At 39.7% G+C, this 22,640-nt stretch overlaps 1 protein-coding gene across 1 annotated transcript; it reads right to left on the bottom strand.

Annotated features, from left to right (window-relative positions):
• Positions 1 to 1,728: 1,728 nt before the first annotated feature.
• On the bottom strand, positions 1,729 to 3,024 carry LOC103703634 (ethylene-responsive transcription factor ERF071-like). The gene is made up of 2 exons (XM_008786551.4): positions 2,750 to 3,024; positions 1,729 to 2,654 (listed from the first exon to the last, which is right to left on the bottom strand). The coding sequence occupies exons 1-2, from the start codon at positions 2,898 to 2,900 to the stop codon at positions 2,056 to 2,058; spliced, it is 750 nt and encodes a 249-aa protein (XP_008784773.3). The 5' UTR covers positions 2,901 to 3,024; the 3' UTR covers positions 1,729 to 2,055.
• Positions 3,025 to 22,640: the final 19,616 nt, after the last annotated feature.

The following is a 22,640-nucleotide window of genomic DNA, read 5'->3' as shown; positions in this document are numbered from 1 at the left end:
TCTTTGATGTGCTCCTTATAATTTTCGATTAAAGAATAGTCTTATACTTTGATTTATTTTTTACTATCTCATATTTTCTTAGGACAAAAAGTGCTTTGATATGATCATCACATCAGAACAAAACTATCTCCATATTGTGTTTGGTTTTTAGATAACTAACAAAGGGATGGCTAAAATTAAGCACCAGTATCCACCAATTTACCAATTAATTATGAAGCCAAAAAAAGGGTTATTTGGCTATTGCTCAATTAACCACACTTTTTGCTAAGATGGTAAAATATTGTTTGCTTGAAAAAAATTATGGATAGTGTCACCTTTTGAATAATATAGAAAAAATGTAGCAACAGAGAAATATAATAGGCAATAGCTCTCTTTTTTTCTTTTTTTTTCAAGAAGACTTCTTAAAAATCTATTCCATGCCTCGGGTGCTCTTCTCAGAAGTAGGCAATAGCTATTTCTGGGATTTTGTTGTTGTTATTATCAGGCTCTTCTTCCTCCTCCTCCTATCTCTCCAAGTTTGGTTGAAATATCATGGGATAGGTCAGGTAATCCACGGAATAACGTCTATTTATCTCGAGACAATTTATGGTCGCATTGTAAGCTCTCTGTCCCCAGCCATGTTGAAAGGATATTTAGGAACGAAAGTTGGACAATTTGTGACTTGGGACATTTCTGAGCAATTTCTCCATCATATATGGGCTTTATCTATTTACTTATTTATTTTCTAGCATCCATTCCGGTATGAGCACCATTTTGTGTCAATGTTGAAGCTCATACAACTCACGCCGGACTAACCAAGTCATTGCCCATCTAGCATACAATATGGTCGCAGCATCAAGAACCAATCTTTTAATCCACCGTAACATGATCCAATGACTCCATCCATTTGGTTAAGGGATCGACGAGTTTGTCATAAGAGGTTCTCTCAACAGTTGGAAGGGCATGGAAGAAGTTCAGATGATTCATAGAACAGATTCTAAAAGAAATAGCCGTTAAACCATCAAAGGTAAAGGTTGCTTATGTTATTACGGTATTGCACAAATTGCAAGTAAAGAACATATGTACGGTGGCTACAGCAACTACCATCCAGATAATTTTGAGCACAGTTAGCAACAACCCTGCTTGCTTCAGCTTAAACTCAACCTTTTCCAGCTTCAGATTAACATGAATGGAATCGAATTCGTTCATGGAAGCAACTACCCCTTCCTCTCCCCTTAGCAGGTGTTCAACCTGGTTGATGAACCCCTCAATGAAACGAAGCCAAGGTGGAGTCCCATAAGCACCATTGTCACTGGCTCTCGGCGAAGAGTCATCAAGTGATCGGCACAGCCTCGAAATAACTGGTACAAATCACTCAGCACCAAATAAATTGATGCTGGCTGCCCACCAGTTTATTCTTTCCGTACGAGAAAAGGCAGTTCAAAGAAAATTGGTAGAAACTGGAAAACTAACTTAATGAGGTAGCACCATCAAATTGGAGAATGCAAGGGCTAGGTTGCCCGGACTATTTCATCCAACTATTTCGTACGCGGACTAAGTCAGGTTGCCCGGTCAAATATCGTAAAGCTTTCCTACCTCCTAATCCGTTTCGCTCATGTAATCACCATTATGAAAAGCAAAGTGCTCTCTTAATTGCAGATTTTTCTTTAGCATGATCTAAGGATCGATGAGTTTTGAAGCTACTCCTTCCCCCACATTCCCTTCAACCAAATATGAACAGGGCACATATGAAGCTATAATAACATGTCTCACAAAGCTCGGCAAAATGTATATGAACTTCTCGAATTACAAAACAAGCTTCAATGAAACAGAGCATGAGCTGAACCACTTCCTGCAACAAAGCAGGTCGCAATTCCCTATGCCGGAAAATTAAATCTCACAAAGCAAATATTCATAGTCTTTAACAGCAGATCATCAGCAAATTAGCATAGAACAAGACCATCCGTCCGGTTTCTTGGACCAAAGCAAGACGAGCAGTAAAAATTAAATAAATATATACAAGTAGAAGCTGTTAGACTTGAGAAGCGGAGAGGCAGAGAAAGAAGGCATGCGAAATTAAAGGGCAAGAGAGTCATCAAAATTCCACAGCATCCCCATATTCGAAGGCACGGCCGCTTGCTGATTACAGGCAGTTGTCCCCGCCTCCGGCAGCACCGCCGCCGCCGCCGCCACCTCCGGCTGCGCCACCGCTCCGCCCTCCATGTACGGGATCTCGAAGAAGTTCATGTACGTCTCGTACGCCATCAGCTCCTCCGACAGCCTCTTCACCTCTCCGCCGGCATCGCCGCCGTTGGCAACCGCCGGAGCCGGGGAAGGCTCCGCCGTTTCCAATTTCGGAGCAACGGATGGATGGCCCTGGTAGACGGAGGGGGGGAAAGAGGGGATGGGGCCGCGTGGGTAGTGGCGTGATGGATGGGATTGGGATTTCGGGGGCTCGAGAAGGGGGTCTTCGTTGGGGAAGTTGACCTTAGCCTTCTTGCCACGGATGCGGCGAGCCTCGCGGTCGTAGGCGCGGGCTGCATCCTCGGCGGTATTGAAGGTGCCGAGCCACACGCGCACGCCCTTCATGGGGTCCCGGATCTCGGCCGCCCACTTCCCCCACGGCCGCTGCCGGATCCCTCTGTAAAGATTCTTCCTTTCCCTCTTCCTCTTCGCTGCATGCAACAAATTCTTCTTTATTTTCCAAGGAAAAAAAAAAACCAAACCAAACTAAGGAGATCGCGATGGGAATAGAAGCGAAGAAGAATACGTTTCTCGGAGGGAGCAGAGACGGGCTCGGGCGTGTTGGGGAAGAAAGAGTCGGAGGCGTCGGGCCATAGTTCGGAGGCGGAGAGGAGGCGGTTGGAGCCGCTGCTCTTCCGGGGAGGGATGAAGTCGGAGATGATGGCGCCACCGCACATGGCTGGACTGATGCGAGCTTTCTACGAGGAGAGGTAAGGTATAAGTGGAGAGAAGGGGATGGGTTTATGGGCGTTATGGGGAGGAAGGAGGAATGGCGGTGATGGGGTGTTTGAGGCGGCGAGGGTGGCTTATATAGAGATTGCGATTTGCCTTCTTTTTTTTCGGATTGCGTTGCGTCACGCTGGTCTCGCTTGCCCGGAAGATGCGCGTGGGCCAGAGGAGCCAGCAATCCGGCTTTTCCACACGCGGTCTGGGCGCAACGACCACTAGTTCTTGTCATAATTACGATGTTACGCGTACGATAGCGCCCGTTAGAATGCGGGCGGATATGTCGTGATGATTTTTTTTTTTCTTTTTTTTGGTTCTTTCCTTCGGAAATGGATCTTATCATGTTAGATGGAGGCATCTCCTTCCCGTAATTTGTAATCTGTCATGACTCGATGTAGGCTGTAGAGGTCTCGAGACGGACTATACTATTGTTCGATTACATTGAATTACGAATTATCGTCAATGTTCGTGTTATCTGCGTTGTAACTTGTGAGTAATCCGCATTTGAAAAATATTTTTATTTTTACGTCAACTTAAGGGCTAAAAGTGGACCAGATATCCAATTAAATCTATTTTTTATACAAATAAAATTTAAGTATTCGGCTAATATCCGTATCCGTATTTATATTCATATTTATTTAAAAAAATGAATTTGAATATGAATAGACAACTATCCAATCCATATCCGAATATCCGTTTTCATTTATAATATTATTTAATTTTATATAGTACTAATGAAAAAATATGACCAAATTAACATGTTATTAACTTGATTATCATTCACTTAGTAACATCTTTGATTCTATGGTTGTAAAGTTTGATTATCTGATGTATATCTGTGTTTATTTTCATATTTTTGGTATCTGATTTATATTCTGTTTAAAATAAATATAGGTATAAATTTTTTTATCCGACTAATATCCATATTCATCAACCAAAACAAACATGAATATATTAATATCTAATCCGATTTCAATCCTACTTGCATTGCATTAGTGTGGTGCATATCACGCCCAACCCATTTCTTTACTAATTATATATGGAGTATTAATATATTTACATGTGAACTATAGATTTTTCTTTTGAAAAGGCTATTTAAATCAACATATTCCCTAATTTTCAAGAAAGATTAAGATTTTGTTTTTTCTCACAACAAACTACTCATGGACACAAATAAAGGTCCCTTAGGTCTCTTAGATTAATCTTAAGTATGAATTATTATAATTTTCTTCACCATTACACAAAGCATCATGTCGAGCTACGTTTATCTCCTTCACAAGTAGGATCAAGGCTACCGATAAATTGGATTACTTGGACTTCCGATGGTACTTGTAAGTGTTATAATCTGGTTACTGAAGTAAAAAATTATATATATGAAGGATTAGGATTAAGTGGTAATCCAATAAAAATCAGCAGTACAATGCTGTATGAGGTTAATACAGGATTTGTAGTGCAGAGAATGGATGGACAAAGTAGGAAATACGAGACATAGCGTGGGCAATTGCACCGGGCAGTTCAAAAATGAGGGCGTGGGCTTCCACCAGCCATCACCAAGCTGGAAGCAACGAACGACTTTTGAGTCGGCTGTCCGTTCGGCGCGACGGTGCGGTCCAATTTTGTCGTCTTCTTGCGTCGACGGAGAAACTAAGATCCGTAGAAAGCCACGTAGAGTTCCAACTTCCTCTTATCATGCACTAGGGTTCACCACATGCTAGCCGCGTTACCTAATCCCGGCCGGTCAGCTCGAGAAAGCCGCATGTCTCGCGCGAAAAAAGAATTTTAAAGCTCGAGACCGAGGGTGCACATGGTTTTTTGGCCCGCGGATTTTAAATGAGAAAAGGACAAACGTTCTGGAAGCGCTTCGCTTGCGTGAGCCACCGGAATCGGAATATATGTATATATTTTTATATAAACAAGAACAGAACGAAAATGATAATTCTATTTTTTTTTTTTGCTAAAAAAAAAAAGGGAGCGGGGGGAGGAAGGGACACGCCCAACCCCGCGTAGCAGCCCCCACTGGGCCCCCCACCCCGCCAGGAGAATGTTCGATGCGGGCAAACCGGGTCGTGTGTTGGGCACGCCGACCTATTTTACTTATACCCTCCCCACCCGTGAGCCGGCTTGGTTACCCGACCCGACCCTCCGTGTGAGTACGTCACACCTGGCACCACCCAGGCTATCAGCCGACCAGTAGCACTTCCAGACCCCGTGTCCAGGCGTGGAGCATTCGGTCCCCAAATTTAATCGACGCCCGCGCGTTTCGAACCTGGAACCACTTGGTTGGAAGTAAACGCCCCGTTCCAAGTGAGCTACCACCTTGGTGGTAAAATGATAATTCTATTCGAATTTTTCGGATTTGAAATGTGTAGATATCGATTAAATTAAGAACTAAATGTCCTACGTCCGAACGGCTTCTTGGCGGATACGCTTTCCTTCTATCTATACCAAGATAGTATTGAGATAACGTACCTATACATGAGACGGTAACCTCACGGATCGGAAAAGGCACGCGAAAATTTACGACCTATATCAAATATTTTCTGGTAGAATAAAGGCCCAGTAGTGAGGCTGCTACGCGGGTGGGCTGGTCCCTTCCCCTCCTCTACTATTTTTTCAAAAAAAAAAACGGTGCATAGATGTATGACACGTATCCTATATTTTAATCCAAGTGGATGTCTGCCCCTTTAATCCATCGCCTCAATCCAATCATCTCTTTTTTTTTCCTCTATTTTTTGATTCAACAAAAAATTTCATCTCGCTCTGTTTTTTTTCTAAAAAACGGATAACACCACTTCAAGGGTAGAAAGACAACGTCGCCCTCGGTGTGAAGACTTGCTAGAGAGAAAATTGTTAATCAAATGTTTGGACGAGCAGGATATTTTTACTTTTGATTTTTATACATGACGATGCACACGATAGAGTGTTGGAAGTTTAAGGAGTAGACTTAGGAATTTTTAGTATTTGCAATTCTGGCTTGGAATGGGTAAATGATAAAATAATTTGATTAGTCAGCTTGTTGAAGATTTACAGGAATGTGAATTTTTGAGGAGAAGATATGTAGTATTTGTTGACTCATGGAAATATTGTTTATGTGGAACTTTTTTGATGTATATGATTTGGAAGTTGGATGATGGTTCGCGTGTGTGAACTATCTTTATATTATGTTTTGAGTCTGACTTAAAGTATCATGTTATATGATTTTTAGGTGATAATATTTGCTTTTATACTATATATTGTTTATGTTATATGATATTGATTTGTATCATGAATCTATATAGTTTATTCTTTCTTATAATATGATATTATGATATATATTTTATGAGGTATGTGCTATTAATAATGTTTATTTATTATAGAATGGAAGAAGAGAATAGAGATGGGCACTGGGCCGGGCCGCCCACGGCCCGGCACGGCACGGCACGAAGCGGGCCGTGCCTGGCACGGCCCGCCAGCTACAGTGCCGGGCCGTGCCTGGCACGGCCCCTTTGAGAGGGCCGTGCTGGGCTAGAGGGTCCTGGCCAGCGGGCCATGCCTGGCACGGCCCGCTTCGGGCCTGGGCCGGCACGGCCCGGTCTAGGCCCGCGGGCCAAGCACGGCACGGCCCGCGGGCCAGCACGGCACGGCCCGCGGGCCAGCACGGCACGGCCCATAAGGGCCTGGGCCGGGCTGGCACGCGGGCCTGGCACGGTCCGGGCCTGGGCCCGGCTCGGCCCGATAAAAATTAATGCTTCATAAATTTTTTTAATAAATTAATAAATATTGAACACTAAGAATTTATGATTTATGAATATAAAGCCACCTTAATGGTGGGGGGTTTGGCATAGACCCCTACCAGTTTATTAATTTAAATCAAAATGGTACATGAAGGGAGGTTTGGACCTTGGTCTGACCTCTAGAATACAATAAGAAACTAAGAAAGGGCCGAGGTTTGGACCTTGGTCTGACCTCCAGAATACAATAAAAATGTACAATTATAAAAAATTAAGAAATCTTACTAATCATCAGTGATTCAGTGAATCAGTATTCACTCTTCAGTCTTCAGTCTTCAGTCTTCAGTAGTGTTTGTATCATCATCATCAGAGGATGTTGTATTATGTCCACCTTTATCTTGAAGTCTTGCCTCAGCATCCAGCCAATCCTTGAAGCAGAGAAGCATCTCCACCGTTTCGCCCGTCATCCTACTTCTCTTTTCGTCAAGAACACGCCGACCTGCACTAAAAGCGGATTCCGATGCTACCGTGGACATCGGCACAGCTAAAATATCGCGTGCAATTGCAGACATAACAGGATATTGATTTCTAACATTCTTCCACCAAGATAATACATCTAGATTCTCTATTTGATTTTCATCATATGCAGAATGAAGATCATTTCGTAAATAAAATTCTAGTTCACTACTTAAAGATGAAGAAGATGAAGAGGAACTTGAAGCATGTGTGTGTCTTCTCTGTGCAATGAATGAAAAAATAGATGACGAACGAGAACTACTAGAAGGAGAAATAGAGGTTTGTATTTGTGTTCTAGATCCACGAATTTTTTCATCATATATAGCATAAATATCATAAAGAAGTTTTTTTACCTCATCTTTAGCAGATTCAGCATCTTGATTCATATTTTCAGAGTATGCATCAAGTAAAATTAGCACGCCATTTAATTTAACTCTAGGATCAAATACAGCAGCTAAGTTATGCATAGGACATATCCTGTCCCAATACTCATTCCATTTAGATTCCATTAGGTCAATAATAGGCATTAAAACATCATCATATCTATGTTCTGCAAATTTTTGACTAATTATATATGCTTGTTGTAAAAATGAACATGAAGTAGGGTAATAAATACCAGAAAGAACATTGGTAGCATTATAAAAACTAAGCAAAAAATCTTCCAAAATTTTTCCTTTATTCCAATCAGTTTCAGTCAATGTAAATCCTAATCCACAATCATTAATATATGCACTTAATAAATTTTTATATGGGTATGCATCATGTATCATGCTATATGTGGAGTTCCAACGAGTAATTACATCAAGTTAAAATTTTTTAAAACGTTTACCATGATTTATGCATAATTCCTTAAATTCTTGAAGTCTTGATCTAGAAGCATGAATAAAAGAAACTGCATTTCTAATTTTTGAAATCACATCTTGAATCATGCCCATGCCAGCTTGAACAGAAAGATTTAAGATATGACATGCACATCTAATATGCAGTAAATTTCCATCTAATATGGGATGCAATGAGTCTTTTAATAATACAACAGCAGAATTATTATTAGATGCATTATCAAAAGTAATAGACATAATTTTATCATTAATATTATATGAACATGCAGTTTGATAAATTATATTTGAAATTTGTTGCCCAGAATGTGGAAAATCAAAAGCACGAAAAGCAAGAATACGTTTATTTAATTGCCAATCATTATCAATATAATGAGCAGTAATGGCAATAAAACAATTACTACCTACAGATGCTGACCAAATATCAGAAGTTAATGAAATTTTTACATTTAAAGTAGAAAGTGTTTCAATTAAATTTTGTTTCATTGCTAAAAAATTGGTCATAGCTACTCTTCTAAATGTACGCCTACTAGTTCTTTTGTAAGCAGGTTGTAGGTTTAATTGAACATATTCTTCAAAATTAAAAGATTCACATAAACTAAAAGATAATTCATCCTTAACTATCCATTTTACAAGTGCTTTTCTTTGATTTTCATGATTATATGCAAAATTACCTACAAGTAATCCCCCTTGTATATTAAGGGTACTTTGAGTTTGAGCATGAGAATCATGCATCCTATGACTCTCTTGATGTCTTTTTAAATGCCCTGTTCCCCCACTACTACTACAACTATAAAGTTTGGCACATTTTTTACATTTAGCTTTCCAGACTCCCTCAACCATAACTCTATTAAATTCATTCCATACAGTACTAGTCCTCTTACGAGAAGAGGTTTGACCTTCACTCGGTTCACCAGTTCTAGAGGAACTAGGAACAGGGGGTTGGAGATTAGTTTCTTCTCCCTCAGAAACAGGAATGCCAAACTGACTTTCCTCAAAAGATGACATATCTATGATTAATTCAAAAAATAAAAACTAACCGCAAGGAGGAATTGAGTAGAGGGTCGGAGGGCAGAGGCAGAGCCGAGATTCCGAGCTTCCTCTTGTGCTCTCAACAGAAGCGACCTTCTCTTCTCAACAGGAACCTCCTCTTGTGTAGCACTTGAACAAACTAAAAATTAAATTGCTAGAAGAGCACTTTAGAAGAGAGAAATAATAGCAGTAGAGAAGGAGAGAATGAGAGGTTTGGTGTGGTGAGAATGAGGGAGGAATGGGCTATTTATAGAAGCTCAAAAAAAAAATTTTCCCAAAATACCCCTCAATTCAGCCGTTATTGGACTGTTGGGAGGGGTAAAAGGGTCATTTTGACGAAAATAGCCGTTGGAAACGGCTATTTTCCTCCCCCCTCTCCAGACGGGCCGTGCCAGGCACGCCCGTCTGGAGCCGTTACGGGCCGTGCCAGGCACGGCCCGTTTGGAGACGTTGCGGGCCGTGCCTGGCACGGCCCGTTTGCGCCCGTTACGGGCCGTGCCTGGCACGGCCCGTGGCGTGCCGTGCCCGGCCCGGCCCACCAATAGAGGGGCCTGGGGCCGGGCCGGGCTGGCCTTCCGTGCTGGACGGGCCGTGCCAGGCACGGCCCGTTTAGTTTTTGGGCCCGGGGGGCCTGGGCCGGGCCGGCCCGGCACGGCCTGTTGCCCACCTCTAGAAGAGAATATTTTAGGAGTGAAAGTAGATGGGATAAGATCGGTCATTGTTCGGATGTGGATAAAAATTTAAGCACCCAACTAATATCGTTATCTGTATCTATATCCTTTAAAAGAAAAATTAATATGAATATGAATAGACACCTATCCAATTCGTATTCAAATATTCAATTTTATTTGTAACTCTATTTAATTTTATATAGCATTCATGAATTTTTTTAAAAAATCAATGACTGCACCAACATGCTATTTACTTGATTTATCATGTACTTAGTAATATATTTGATTATATAGTCATAAAGTTTAATTATTTGACTTATATCAATATTTATATCCATATTTTTGGTATCCGATTTGTTTCGTATCTATTTAAAACAAAAATGAATATGAATTTTTGCATCCCACTAACATTTATATTTGTATTTGTATTCGTCAAACAAAACAAATATGAATATGGATATACTAATATTCGATCCAATTTCAACTCTAAAATATTTTGATGCCAAATTTTTAATTTTTTTATAAACTATACATGACACGTATGTCAACGTGCTCATATGCTTTCCTTTCATATCTTTAAAAAAATGATATATTATTTAAACTTAAAAAATTGAAGCTTGTTTTTTAATTTATGCTGTAGCATGATAAGCTCTTTTTCATCTTATGCTATTTATTTATAATATAGTTATTATTATTTAAAAAATTTGAATAAAATAAGGTGATAATAATGCTATTACGTTATGCATTATTTGTAATATGTTGTTATAGTATCAAAATTTTAAAACTTTTATATTTTTATATAATAAATAACTAATACAATTATTACATTATGGTGCCCATCATTCAACTTAGGTTGATCCGACGGTTGAATTGGTGACCTCGGACACGGTCCTTTCTCCAGCTCCAGGAGTGGTTCGATTTTTGGAAACATAGTATGGATAAAAGAAAATTGAATGCTAAATTAGAGCTTAAAATCCTCTCAAAAAAAATAAATAAAATAAAGAACAAACCTTCGAACAAAGTCATTTCCTCCCAATCTAAAATCAGTTATGTGAAGCAAGCTAGTGGCGCATGAGCTAGCCGCTTAACGGAAATCTTTCAAACAGTTTGGCAAGCGGCATCATAGCTTGTTGACCAGGATGACTTCATAGTTGATCAGGATCGGGCGAGGTGATGGTGGGACCTCAAGAGAAATGGGGGCGGGCCTCTTGGAAGAGGCCGAATGGAGCACACGCACTGCCGTCGCCATCATGGTGTTCCATGACCATGGACTCATTGGGGTCACTTTATTATGTTGCCAAAGTTATCTCTAGGTTTTGAAAATAAAGGAAAGATTAATACTAGAGCTTGGATGGCTGGTAGAAGCCATCTAAGATGGCCATCATCTGTCACCAAAGAAAAAATATCTCATTTCGAATTGGGCAGTATGTAGATAGAGTGAGCCAGCTCGGGTTTGAATAGGAGGTTGGGGTCGACTCACGTGCTAAGGCATGTTGAGCACAGAACACTGATGTGGTGTGCTGAGCCAACAAGTTTGGACCCGTGGACGTGGCGATGCTAGAGGCTGCGTCTAGTGTGGGCCATATCAAGCGAGCCAGAAGCTTACCAACGGATCGGTGACCCTCCTACCCTAGAGAGGCTAACCTCTCTCTAGCCTAGCAAGAGGGTGAGCCCTTTGAAGCCCACGACGCCCCCTCCATCCCCGAAGGGCCTATATGGTCCCCTTGCCTTTAGCATCGCCGACCGGAGTGGGGGTGTCGGCATTTCCGAAAGGTGTCTCGGTGGTGGGGGGATCCATGAAGGATGGAGGGCTTGGTGGCTCAGGTCAACCAGACTATGCAATTAATCAGCTAGAGGCTCGAGGGACACCGGTGAAGCTCGATGGCGCCGCTGAAGTTGCCGATTCAGAGAGACTGGACCCGGGTCGGCGACGTCCAACCATGGGCGTAAGGTGAGAAAGTTGAAGGAGGTCTTGACAATGGATAAGCTTGGCTCGGCTGGCGAGGCTATGGCCTGTGGGCAAGCCGAGTGCAGTATGAGGACTGATGCGGGCTATATGGGGACCAACAAATCGAATGGGAGGAGTGGTTCGATGGATAAGGGCACAACGCATCCATCTGGAAGTAGACTTAGCTACTGTGATCAGTTGGATCCAAGGCTATGTGAAAGCAGGGGATGAGCACCCGCTGCTACAGGACATCAAAGACCTGTTAAGGGACTATGTGGCCTCCTAGGTTACTCATGCTTAATGTGAGGTGAACAACGCAACTAATTAGGTCACCTCGTTTGTTGCGCAGCACTTTGGCGGCTAGCTTTGTGATAGCTATGAGTCTACTCCACCTCTTCTTCATCACCTTCTTTATATTGATTTTTTTGGATGTACTCATGCTAGCATGGTATGATGTATCCGGCTTACCAAAAAAAAGGAGATAAAATTAGGGTTAGCATTAAAGAGCTGGCTAGGATTAGAGTTGAAGAATTGAAGAAAAGAGAAAGAAGAAGAGAGAGCATGTTTTGGAGCTAAAAAAGAGTATCAAATGAATAGGGAAGACGACGAAAAAAATCACTCAACCCAAATCAATTAATTCAAAGAGTCTATCACTATATGCGCATAAAGAGATCAATAGTACTACTGATTGGATCGCTATTTATGCAACTATGTGGGGCTTCTTCAGCTGTACCCAAGCACTTCCAGAACATTATAGTGGTTGATGGACGTGGTTGTATCTACTCTAGAACTTTGCGCAACAGGCATTACAACAATGATAAAAAAAAAAAGTCTGCCACTTGCGTTTAAAATTCTAGGGTACGTGCCATGTTCTTATGACTTCAACCTCGAGGCAAGCATATTGCAGTGCGAGGTAAATCACTTTCCTAAAGTATTAATGTTGTTGACATTACATCATTATATGGGTACAGTCCCTCTCCAATTCAATCCTGAACCGGGGAAAGCCCTAAACAACTCGCTGACCCATGTATTGTTTGGGGCTCAATCATGGCTGCTTAATTGTCATTACACTATACACCAGCGATTGTGATTGAGAAATAGATCCTTTCTACTTCAAACCCAAAGTGGACGAGAGAGTACTCAAATTCTCTTTTTCCATCGTTGCGGCTCGAAAGAAAAATCTTGAGTTTGAATCCAAAACGCCTTTTCCTATCATGTTTTCAGAAAAAATATATTTAGATAAGTATGATGGAGATATGTTACCCAGCCTACCTAGATAAAGATCAAATTTTAATCTGAAATTGGAGCCTCTTTCATGAAGTCTTAACTTCAATTTATTATCATATTATTTTTGTTATCATTGTCGTGCTATCAAAAGTAAATGATGCATGTTAGAATTCCCCCAAAACATTTTTTCTACCAAAAAAAAAAAAAATTTCTTTCCTTCGAGTGCAGGTTACTTCCACTTTGTTAGTGTAAAATAATAGTTTTTTAATCTACAGAGGAATGGAGCTGAATGAAGCGCTTACGATTTCAAGATACGTCATGAGCAAAGTCGAAGGCGGCGGTACGCATGCAACCAGGTTGTCTCGTACAAGTTGTTCAAAGAATCTGGTCTTGTAGGTACTATCTTGAATGCAATCCTGAACGTTGACTGTGCTGTTTTCGTAAAACCGTTGACTGTACTTTGAGTAGGCTTCAAGGAAAGGGAGGGAGAGAGAGAGGGGTAAGGCAACATCAACTTTGTCTTACTTTATCTACGTCATAGCTGGTGTTTTTTTTTTTTTTTCGTTTTATATTATATATAGTTTTGTTACACATAGTCCACGAGACATTCTATTTGTAATTAAATGGCCCTCCTTTCATCTAGATGGGGCCAAATTCAGATCATGAACCGCACCAGACCGTGCTAGTTATGACTCACGAAATTGAGAACGATGTTGACCGATGCTATCATTACTTGTGTCGAAACCCATGATATAACAAGGGAGGATTGGGACAAGCCCTCTCTATCCTGTTATATCTGGGGATAAACACTACATTATTATACTATGGTTAGCTATACATGATGATCCAAGCAAACTAGATTTGATGTGTATAGTTCCATACCAAGGGAGATGTTCCGGCAAGAGAGAGAAAAAGAGACTTATGCTCTTACTTTGAAAATAAATCATCATCATTAAATTACAAGGAAATTTCAAGGAAAAATTTAAGACAAGCAATGCATTTCATGAAGATTTTACACCTGAAATATTAGTCTCTATTTGGAATCTGATTAAATTGAGTGGGGAACGAAATGCAAGACTGCATGAGATCTGGATGGATGTGCAAAAAGTTATTAAATAGAATCTGATAATTAATTGCTATGCTAGTGAATTATTACTGGATAATGCAGTCTAGTAAGATCAAAGAAGTAAGAAAAGATGCGTTGATACATGTAATCTATGCTTTTGGATATGTGTACAATATGCAACTGGATTAAATTGAGTGGGGAACGAAATGCAGGACTGCATAAGACCTGGATGCATGCGCAAAAAGTTATTAAATAGAATCCAATAATTACTATTCTAGTGAATTATTACTGGATAATGGAGTCAAGTAAGATCAAAGAAGTAAGAATAGATGTATTGATACATGTAATCTATGCTTTTCACTATGTGTACAGTATGTAAGTTTGGAAGTACAAGGTAATGCTTGAGCTTTAAATGAGCAACAAAGATATCTCTAAGACTCAGGGAAATAATCTAGTAAACAAAAATAAACATTTTTTTTTTTGAATATCTAAGAATTTGGACAACAAAGAAAACTAGAATCCAAGTTAATTATTAGTACAAATCCTCTATGGCTTTACCAAATATCTTAGTTGGCACCCTCTATAAATATTTGCATTACAAAACTTAAAAATTTTGAGATAGCTTGAAGACTAGGAGGTATCAAACGTGAAGTAGTTTCTTTCCTTCAATTTATCAACTTTTTGATGATCATTTCCCCCATATTTTGAATTCCAGAGAGTTTTATCGTGATTGCCTGATTTTCCTATTCAGAATTTAGCTTTCTTATCATCCATATATTTCAGGCCTCGGCCCATATTTGTTAATTATTTTCATCCAAGTTTTAGTCTTTTTTATATTTGGCTGTGGGTTGCGCAGAAGCCTGAATCTTTTTACGCATGGCAAACTTACGTAGGCAAGTGTCAGCCAGCAATGCAAGCCAACCTTCGTCTTTGGCCCTCATCACCATAATTAATTCACGTCAGCAATAACTTAAGTATTCAAAAGGGTTTAATTACTGACAAACATTTAAATCACGGGAGGCGTCAAGGGATTATTTAATTCATGCAAATCTCTCAGATGTTAAAATCTTTATAGAAAAAAAAATATAATATAGAGTGATACAGATTGTTACATTATTTCTAAAATTTAGCTAACAGATGTAGATGGTGATCATTCTTATCCAAAATGGCTTCATATTTTCCTTTCTCGTTATATCAACTTATAAACAACTGCTCAAGTTCTAAGACAAAATAATCAAAAAATTCTTCATCAAATTAATAAAAATAAAATATTTCAATATGAGCATATATTTTTTTCTATCCTAATAATAAATATTTATCTTTTATATTTAATATTTTTTCAATTATTATTGATCTTTTTTGTTGGTGAGATGTTCGAAACAACATTATCAATAATTATTGATCTTTTAAATTTTAAATTTTTATTAAATTTTTATTAGTATTAAATTATTTTTTGATGTTCATTTCTTGTAACTTAAGTATTCAAAACGGTTCGCTAACAAACATTTAAATCATATATGGGAGGCATCCATGGATTATTTTTAATTCCAATGAATCTCTTAGCTGTTGATGTTGATCATTCTTATTATCCACTGTAGGTGTTAATGGGCTGGGCTGGACCGAAGACATGCCTCAACTAATTAGCCCAGTCCATAGTCCAACAAAGTACTCAACCCGGGCCGGTCTAGGTCCAATATATCTAATTACTATAGCCTCTGATCTTGATAACCATTTTTCATCAATGTAAGTTCTTGCTTAGCATATATAAAAGTTTTCTCTGTTTTTCTTTTTTCCTCCTTTTGTTCAACATATATTTAAATAGTTTACTATTGCACCAGAGGGTGGTGGCATGTTTCTTTGGAGTTTATGGCATATAATATAACATATAACAACAGTATAAATCAGCTGTGCATGGATTGAGGTATGGCTACTAAGTTCAGTTAGTCATAGTTCGAGCTGAGGTCGAGCAAGATTGCAACGTTGCAACTAAATCTACAATCACCTTTATCACCTTTCGCAAAATTCACCGCACCAAATATGCAACTCTTCGAATTACTCTACAAAACTAAGAACCAATTCTTATGCAAAATGAGTTAGGTTTTCAAATTTCCATTTGCATGCCATATCAATAGACCAACAAGAAAATGTTTCAAACTTTTAATGATTGCCACACAAGGTAACTCTGACTCATAAGCCACCATACTTGTTAGTATTTGGTACATGCAGTACATGTGGAAGTCATCAAGACCCAATTCACCCCCTCCCCGTTTTGAGGGGGTCGTCCCACTCTTCCTACCAAAAATTAGAAAGCCAAAGGGCACCCTCCCGGTTGAAAACTATCAAAGGCTATATAGAGGTGGAGTTACGGACGGAAAGTTCTTCCATTTAAGCATATCAAGGTAAGAGTAATGCCAAGGAGTTGTTTGTTGTTTGTATATACGTGGAGTGTATAAAAATAAACATTCTGACGGCTTTTCAAACAATTAATTGCAACGGCATAATTTGCTATTCACAAGACAAAACCACTATTTATGCCGGTGCGGGGGGACCGAAGAGCACATAGTTTTATTTAGAAGGAAGCATTCATTGCATACATACATAGTTTAATAAATAATATTTTCTCGATTGAACTTATTTTTATATCTTTCCAAATCATTCATTTATATAAAATATAGAATAAAATATATTTAATGAAAGAAGAGTGTAAGAGATTTTTAATTCCCCAACTCTAAAGCAACACTGTCGAGAATAAAAAAATATTAGGCGGACCAGATTCATTGTAAATCTAGGATAAAATTATCAGATGATTTAACTTTATCCTAAATCTAAGATAGATTTGGTCTGTCTAATAATTTTTTATTGATAAGGAGTTTCTATGAATGTAATTAGCCCATCTTGCATTGTTTAGAGCTCTACACTGTGCATGCATTTATGTGGCGGAGAGGTGGTGGAGTGGTTGGCTACAATCACTTATTCACGCTGTCAAAATTTAAAATTCCGAGATTCTTTCTTGAAATAAAATAAAGTTCGGAGTCTGGAGGCAGTGCACTTGCTTACGCTTGGTGCGTTGAATATTTCGGCGCAGGACGCCGACCTATCAGGCGACTACATTATGACCACATTCAAGGCAAAGCACATTCTTGCGACATGCACGGACGATGACGCGGACCGACTCGATTATTTTGGAGGGCGACTCAGCTACTGTTATTGGATGGATTCAGAAGGGGTTGAGGGGTGAGAGCTCGGACCACCCCTTGATCTGTGATATAGTCAGGATGATGAGAGATGGGGGGGCCTTCCAGGCCAAGCATGTATTCCGGGAGGCCAATAGGGCGGCTGATTGGGTGGCCGCCTATGCGGCCCACCATTCGGGTTACGCCCTGTGGTCGGGGGAGGGGGAGTTGCCACTGGCACTCCGCGAGATATTGTATTTTGACTTTATTGGGTGTATTCACACACGGTTTGTATGAAGCACCCGTTCCAGCAAAAAAAAAAAAAAAAAAAAAAAAAAAAAAAAAAAGCACATTCTTGCGCGCGTTCACCGTTGCTTCGTGGAGCAGGAGGAGGCCATGACCATTCCTTTGGCATCGCTTTCTGAAATGGCCTTCGGTCATCTCCCCAAAGGTTAAATTCCCCAAAGTATGTCGGAGGCAATGGAGTATTATCAAATGGTTTGGTAGGAGGCAGGTACATGGATTCCTTCAATTTAGCACATGTTCATGTCCGGCTCATTTAGTTCGCAGCAAAAAAAAAAATCCAATTAAAATAATTTTTATATTTTATGAAAAAAAATGTATAAAGATATGAAAAAGCTATTTTTTCACCCATTAGAAATTGAGAATTTTTTTTCGTACATGAGCAGCTAACACACAACGGATGTGAGTACAACCACAAGAATCTGATACTAAAAAACAATGCAGAGAGTTAAAATAGAAGCATTGTTCTTCCAAATATAATTTTTGGAGTGATAAGCTATATAGGATGCCATCCAATCCATCGCACTGTTGGCCTCTTTAAATACATGAAAATTTTTTTCAAAAATACTTTTAAGCCGTCAAAATTTATAAATAACGTCTCTTTTTTTGTTAAGAATATAATAGATTTTTAATATAATTTTTTTAGAAAAGTAAAAATTCTCGTCATCAAAAAAAAAAAAAAAAAAGACAAGAAAGTGGGTAGGTGGGCTCATTGCCTACCAGAGCTGTACTCGCAGGTCGAGGAGTGAGGATCCCATTGGTGTGTGGGGCTTGTGGTGTGGCCGAGACGGTGGACCATGCCCTGTTTCGGTGCACATGGGCTAGGGGCACTTGGCGGTTGGCAGGGGTTCCACCGGTGGTATGACGATGTAGGGACCTGTTCTTACAGGCCATGCGTCAGGGATTGGAGTCCTTGGTGCTGCGTCAGGAGGCTGTCCGAGCTACCTGTATTGCCTACCAGATCTGGTTGGCCAGGAATGCTCGTACCTTCAGCGAACGACGTATGTCGCCGCGATTTGTTGTCGAGAGTGCCCGCGCTCAGGCGGCGGAGCTGTGTTACACTATCCCTGTTGAAGGGACCTTGATAGCTCGGGACACCTGGGGTTCCCACTCTGCTTCGGCAGCCTCTCGTACGGTGTTTTTCACCTGGGAGCCCCCACCCCCGAGTTTCCTCAAGGTCAACTTTGATGGGTCTGTTTTGGATGGTGGCACGCGGGGAGGCGCGGGTTTTGTTATCCGGGACCCGTGTGCCAGGGTTGTGGCTGCCGGTGGCAGTCAGTTATTTGACACTTCAGTTCCCAGCGCGGAGCTGACAGCAGCCTGGGCAGGCCTTCGCCATGCCCGGTGTGTCTTACGGGCTAGGTCCATTATCCTGGAGGGTGACTCAGCCACCATTGTCAGTTGGATCCAGGGGGGTCCAAGGCGTGGCGGGTGTGACCATCCCTTGCTCCGTGACATTTGGGTTATGGCGAGGGATGGATGGGCCTTTCGGGCCAAGCATATTTACCGTGAAGGTAATGGTGCTGCGGATTGGGTAGCTGCGTATGCAGCTTCTCACTCCGGAGGCACCTTATGGAGTGGCGATGGGGAGTTGTCTTTGGCACTCCGAGGTATTTTATTTTCCGACTTTATTGGGTGTATCCGGTCTCGTCAGGTCTGATCCACCCGCATTAGCAAAAAAAAAAAAAAAAAAAAAAAAAAAAAAAAAAAAAAAAAAAAAAAGAAGAAGAAGAAGAAGAAGAAGAAGAAGAAGAAGAAGAAGACGACGACAAGAAAGTGGGTAGGTGGGCTCATTGCCAAAGAATCTCGTGCCTTAAATGAAGTTGATTGGCCCGGGTTGGCATTCTGAGATCACTATGGGATGCAGGAGCTTGACATGATCTCTCTCTTTATGAGGGGGCATGAGTGCTCAAAAATCAGGAACGAAGAATATATACATGAACTAGTGAGATTAATTTTAGGAGATCCTCGGGCAATAGATTTGAATCATGGAGATTGATTTAATTGCTTTTAAAATAATTAATGCTAATCATGTGTTAAATTCTCTGGAAGTGGCTTGAGGAATTTTTCAACACCTTTATGGCATAGGTATGCCATTAGCATAAATTGTTGTGCTAAACGAATAATTCCTATGGATTACCTAATTAAAATATGAATTTTTATTAACAGTTAAAATTGGTGGATCACTTGCTCCCATTAAAGAAACTCTTAGAAGTTATTCAATTTGTATTAGATCAGCGCAACATATCTATGTAACCTTGCAACAACTTGAAGTTAAAATGTGGTAAACATTTCCTGAGTTCTAAGATTTTAGTAGAAAGATCCAAGAAGACTTATGAGCAAACAAGACGAACTTGACACCTTACAGCATTTGTAAAACCATATATGGAGATGTTATCACAAATACATCTTTATATATGCATATGCTTACATCTCCTCTAGCAAAGGTATTGCAGATAAACTAAGACTTGAAAAGCTACAAGTAACTTGGGCTTAGTTGGGTCAGCATAGGTGCATGCGATCGATTTAAATTTGTGCATGGTTATCTTATATTCTTTTTTTTAACAAAATATATTTTTATCATCACTCAAATTTGAATATAAAGTTTTTACTCGACGAAAAAAGTACCAACCAGCCAAGACAATAATTGTTAATCAAAATTTTAAAACAAAATCTCTTATATGCTTCAAAACCATCCAAACGAGGAGGTAAGCCAACCATTTAACCATATAAGCTTGACCCGCCAATTTTTTAATCAGGCGAAACTTATTCAAGCCAGTTAAGCTGCATATTGATATTGAATAACTAGCCTAAGGATAGATAGACTTATTGTTAGTAATCATCTCTAAATTAGCTAACCACTTGTTAAAATTATATACTAGTTGATCGATATCTTGGGAATTACTTGAGCAAGTCGTAAAAAAAAAATAAAGAGAAAAAAGAGAAAGAATTGGCTAATTGAATCGACAGTCTCTCCTTTTTTTTTTTTTTTTTTTTTTTTGCTTACCCATCGCAAGCCACCACACGAAGTCTTCAACTTTTTCCACTATCGACTGACGTGTCAGACCACCGTCATGAAACGTGTCCCAGCATCAAATATTTGCGAAGATCGGATCTTTGACCTCTGTCATAGCTATCGCCACGTGTGGCGTGCTTATTATATAAGCATACTGATGTTTGGTTAAAGTCGCTGTCATGAAAGAAACCGGACGTCAAACGGAGCACATATATCTATATATATATATAGCACAGTAATGCAACGTGATTCATTAATACATCAACGTACGTGTCCAATGTTTGCCCCGGCACGTGCGAGCCACTGCGTCGAAATCTGCTGATGTTGTTTCCTAGGCTTCGACCAGAGTTCAGCAAACATGACCATGTGAAATCTCAACCATCCATGAGGATGGAATAGTCGAAGGGGACGACATACCACAGCCCAACCACACGCATCCCATGGCCACGTGCTACAGCAAGAACGACTCTTGGGCTCGGGAGCTTCCTCAGCACCTCGCTAAATGCACCCACTGAACGCGATCACCGTGAAAGGAAAAAGCTTTCTTCAAAGTCAATTTTGATAGCTCAATTCTAAACAAAGGCAGGACAGGAGGGACAGAATTTGTTATCAGAGATCCGAGCTCTAACATGGTGGCAGTAGAGGATTGTCAAATCTTCGACACCTCAATCCCAGGAGAAGAGCTGCGGGAGGTTTGGAGAGAATTATAATATGTACGACATGTACTTCAGGCGAGTTCCATTCTCATGAAGGACGATTCGGCCATGGCGATCAACTGGTCCGGAAGGGCTCTCACAGCGATAAAAGAGTTCATCGTTTGCTCCACGATATATGGTTGATGGTGAGGGAGAGGATTACTTTTTGGACTATGCATGTATATCATGAGGCTAACAGGGCGGCGGACTGGGTCGCGGCGTATGTTGCGAGCCACTCAAGAGGCACTCTATGGGTTGGTGAGGATGATTTCTCCGGTGCATTTCGAAACCTTTTGTTTGCAGATTCTGATGGATGTATTCATACCCGTGTAGTATGAAATGCCCGTTTTAGCAGAAAAAAAAAGAAAAAGAAAAAACTTTCCTCTTGTTGCCATTGCCGTCAGCGATGGCATATGCATCGACCATGCCATTATCGGCTATCCATCCCATATATATACATATATATATATATATATATATAGGTTAGGCCGTTTGGATTAAACAAGACTTTAAAAATCAAGTTTTCATACAAAATAAAGATGTAGAATATAATAAACTAAATTTTAATAATAAAAAATATAATAAACAAAAATATTGTTCTTTAAAATATTAAATATTATTTAAACTAAAAGAAATAATTAATTAAAGAACATGTAATCATTCACATGTTTAATCTTTTTATGAGTGTAGCAACTAGAGCAAAAAAATAGAAAGGAAAGGTGATTTGTAAAGAATTATATATACCTAGATTGGGTTCAAAGTAGGTTTTGCCCTTACACACACTTGTCCTGAATTTGCGATCGATCAAGTAAAATTTGCCCATTAGGGTTTGGCCAAATTAGGTACTCGATAAGGTAGAATAAATTACCACTCTTAATTGCCATAATTGTTATTGTAGCCTCTCCAGCAATTACCTATTTAATATGACCGTAGCTGCAACTATTTACTCCAATAATAGTGTTAGGACTTCATATATTTGCTGGTTCTTAAATTTTTGAAATACAGTGGTTAATTCACATGGTATTAAAGCTTTTTTTTTTTTTTTGAAGATCATGGATTTAATTTTTAATCGCATTAATTTCTTTTTATGTAGAAACTATTTTTTGAAAAAAAATATAAAATAAAATTAGATCTCATATTAAGTGTTTTAAAGTTTGGTAAAATATTGGACTCCAAAACCTACCTTTCATGTTTACATATAAAGACGAAGATCATCTCACTCTCAAATCAATTATAGTTGGTCAAAGACACAGTCAACGATATACTTAGTCATGCCACATAAGTCACAGCACCACTTTCCTTAGGTTTTCATGAAATGTTTGTTACAAGAACTGGATGTATAATGCATCCTTTGATCATTGGAGCGTAGTTTTGTTTTTTTTTCACCCCTCATGGAGGATCCTAGGTCACGATCCTTTTGTAGTTCTAATCATAGATTGTTTTATATTTCAAGTAGTTAACACCATGGAATTAATTTGTTTTTTCAATCACATCTACT

The sequence above is a fragment of the Phoenix dactylifera genome, unplaced genomic scaffold, assembly GCF_009389715.1.
Source record: "Phoenix dactylifera cultivar Barhee BC4 unplaced genomic scaffold, palm_55x_up_171113_PBpolish2nd_filt_p 000366F, whole genome shotgun sequence".
Lineage (NCBI taxonomy): Eukaryota > Viridiplantae > Streptophyta > Magnoliopsida > Arecales > Arecaceae > Phoenix > Phoenix dactylifera.
This window is presented reverse-complemented; position numbering and strand designations above follow the sequence as displayed.

What these genes read in the sequence shown, in the direction of transcription:
- LOC103703634 (XM_008786551.4), bottom strand. Translation starts at nt 2,900, where the DNA reads ATGTGCGGTGGCGCCATCATCTCCGACTTCATCCCTCCCCGGAAGAGC. An exon ending in CTCTGCTCCCTCCGAGAAAC is followed by an intron (nt 2,655 to 2,749) that starts GTATTCTTCTTC and finishes TGTTGCATGCAG; the next exon opens with CGAAGAGGAAGAGGGAAAGG.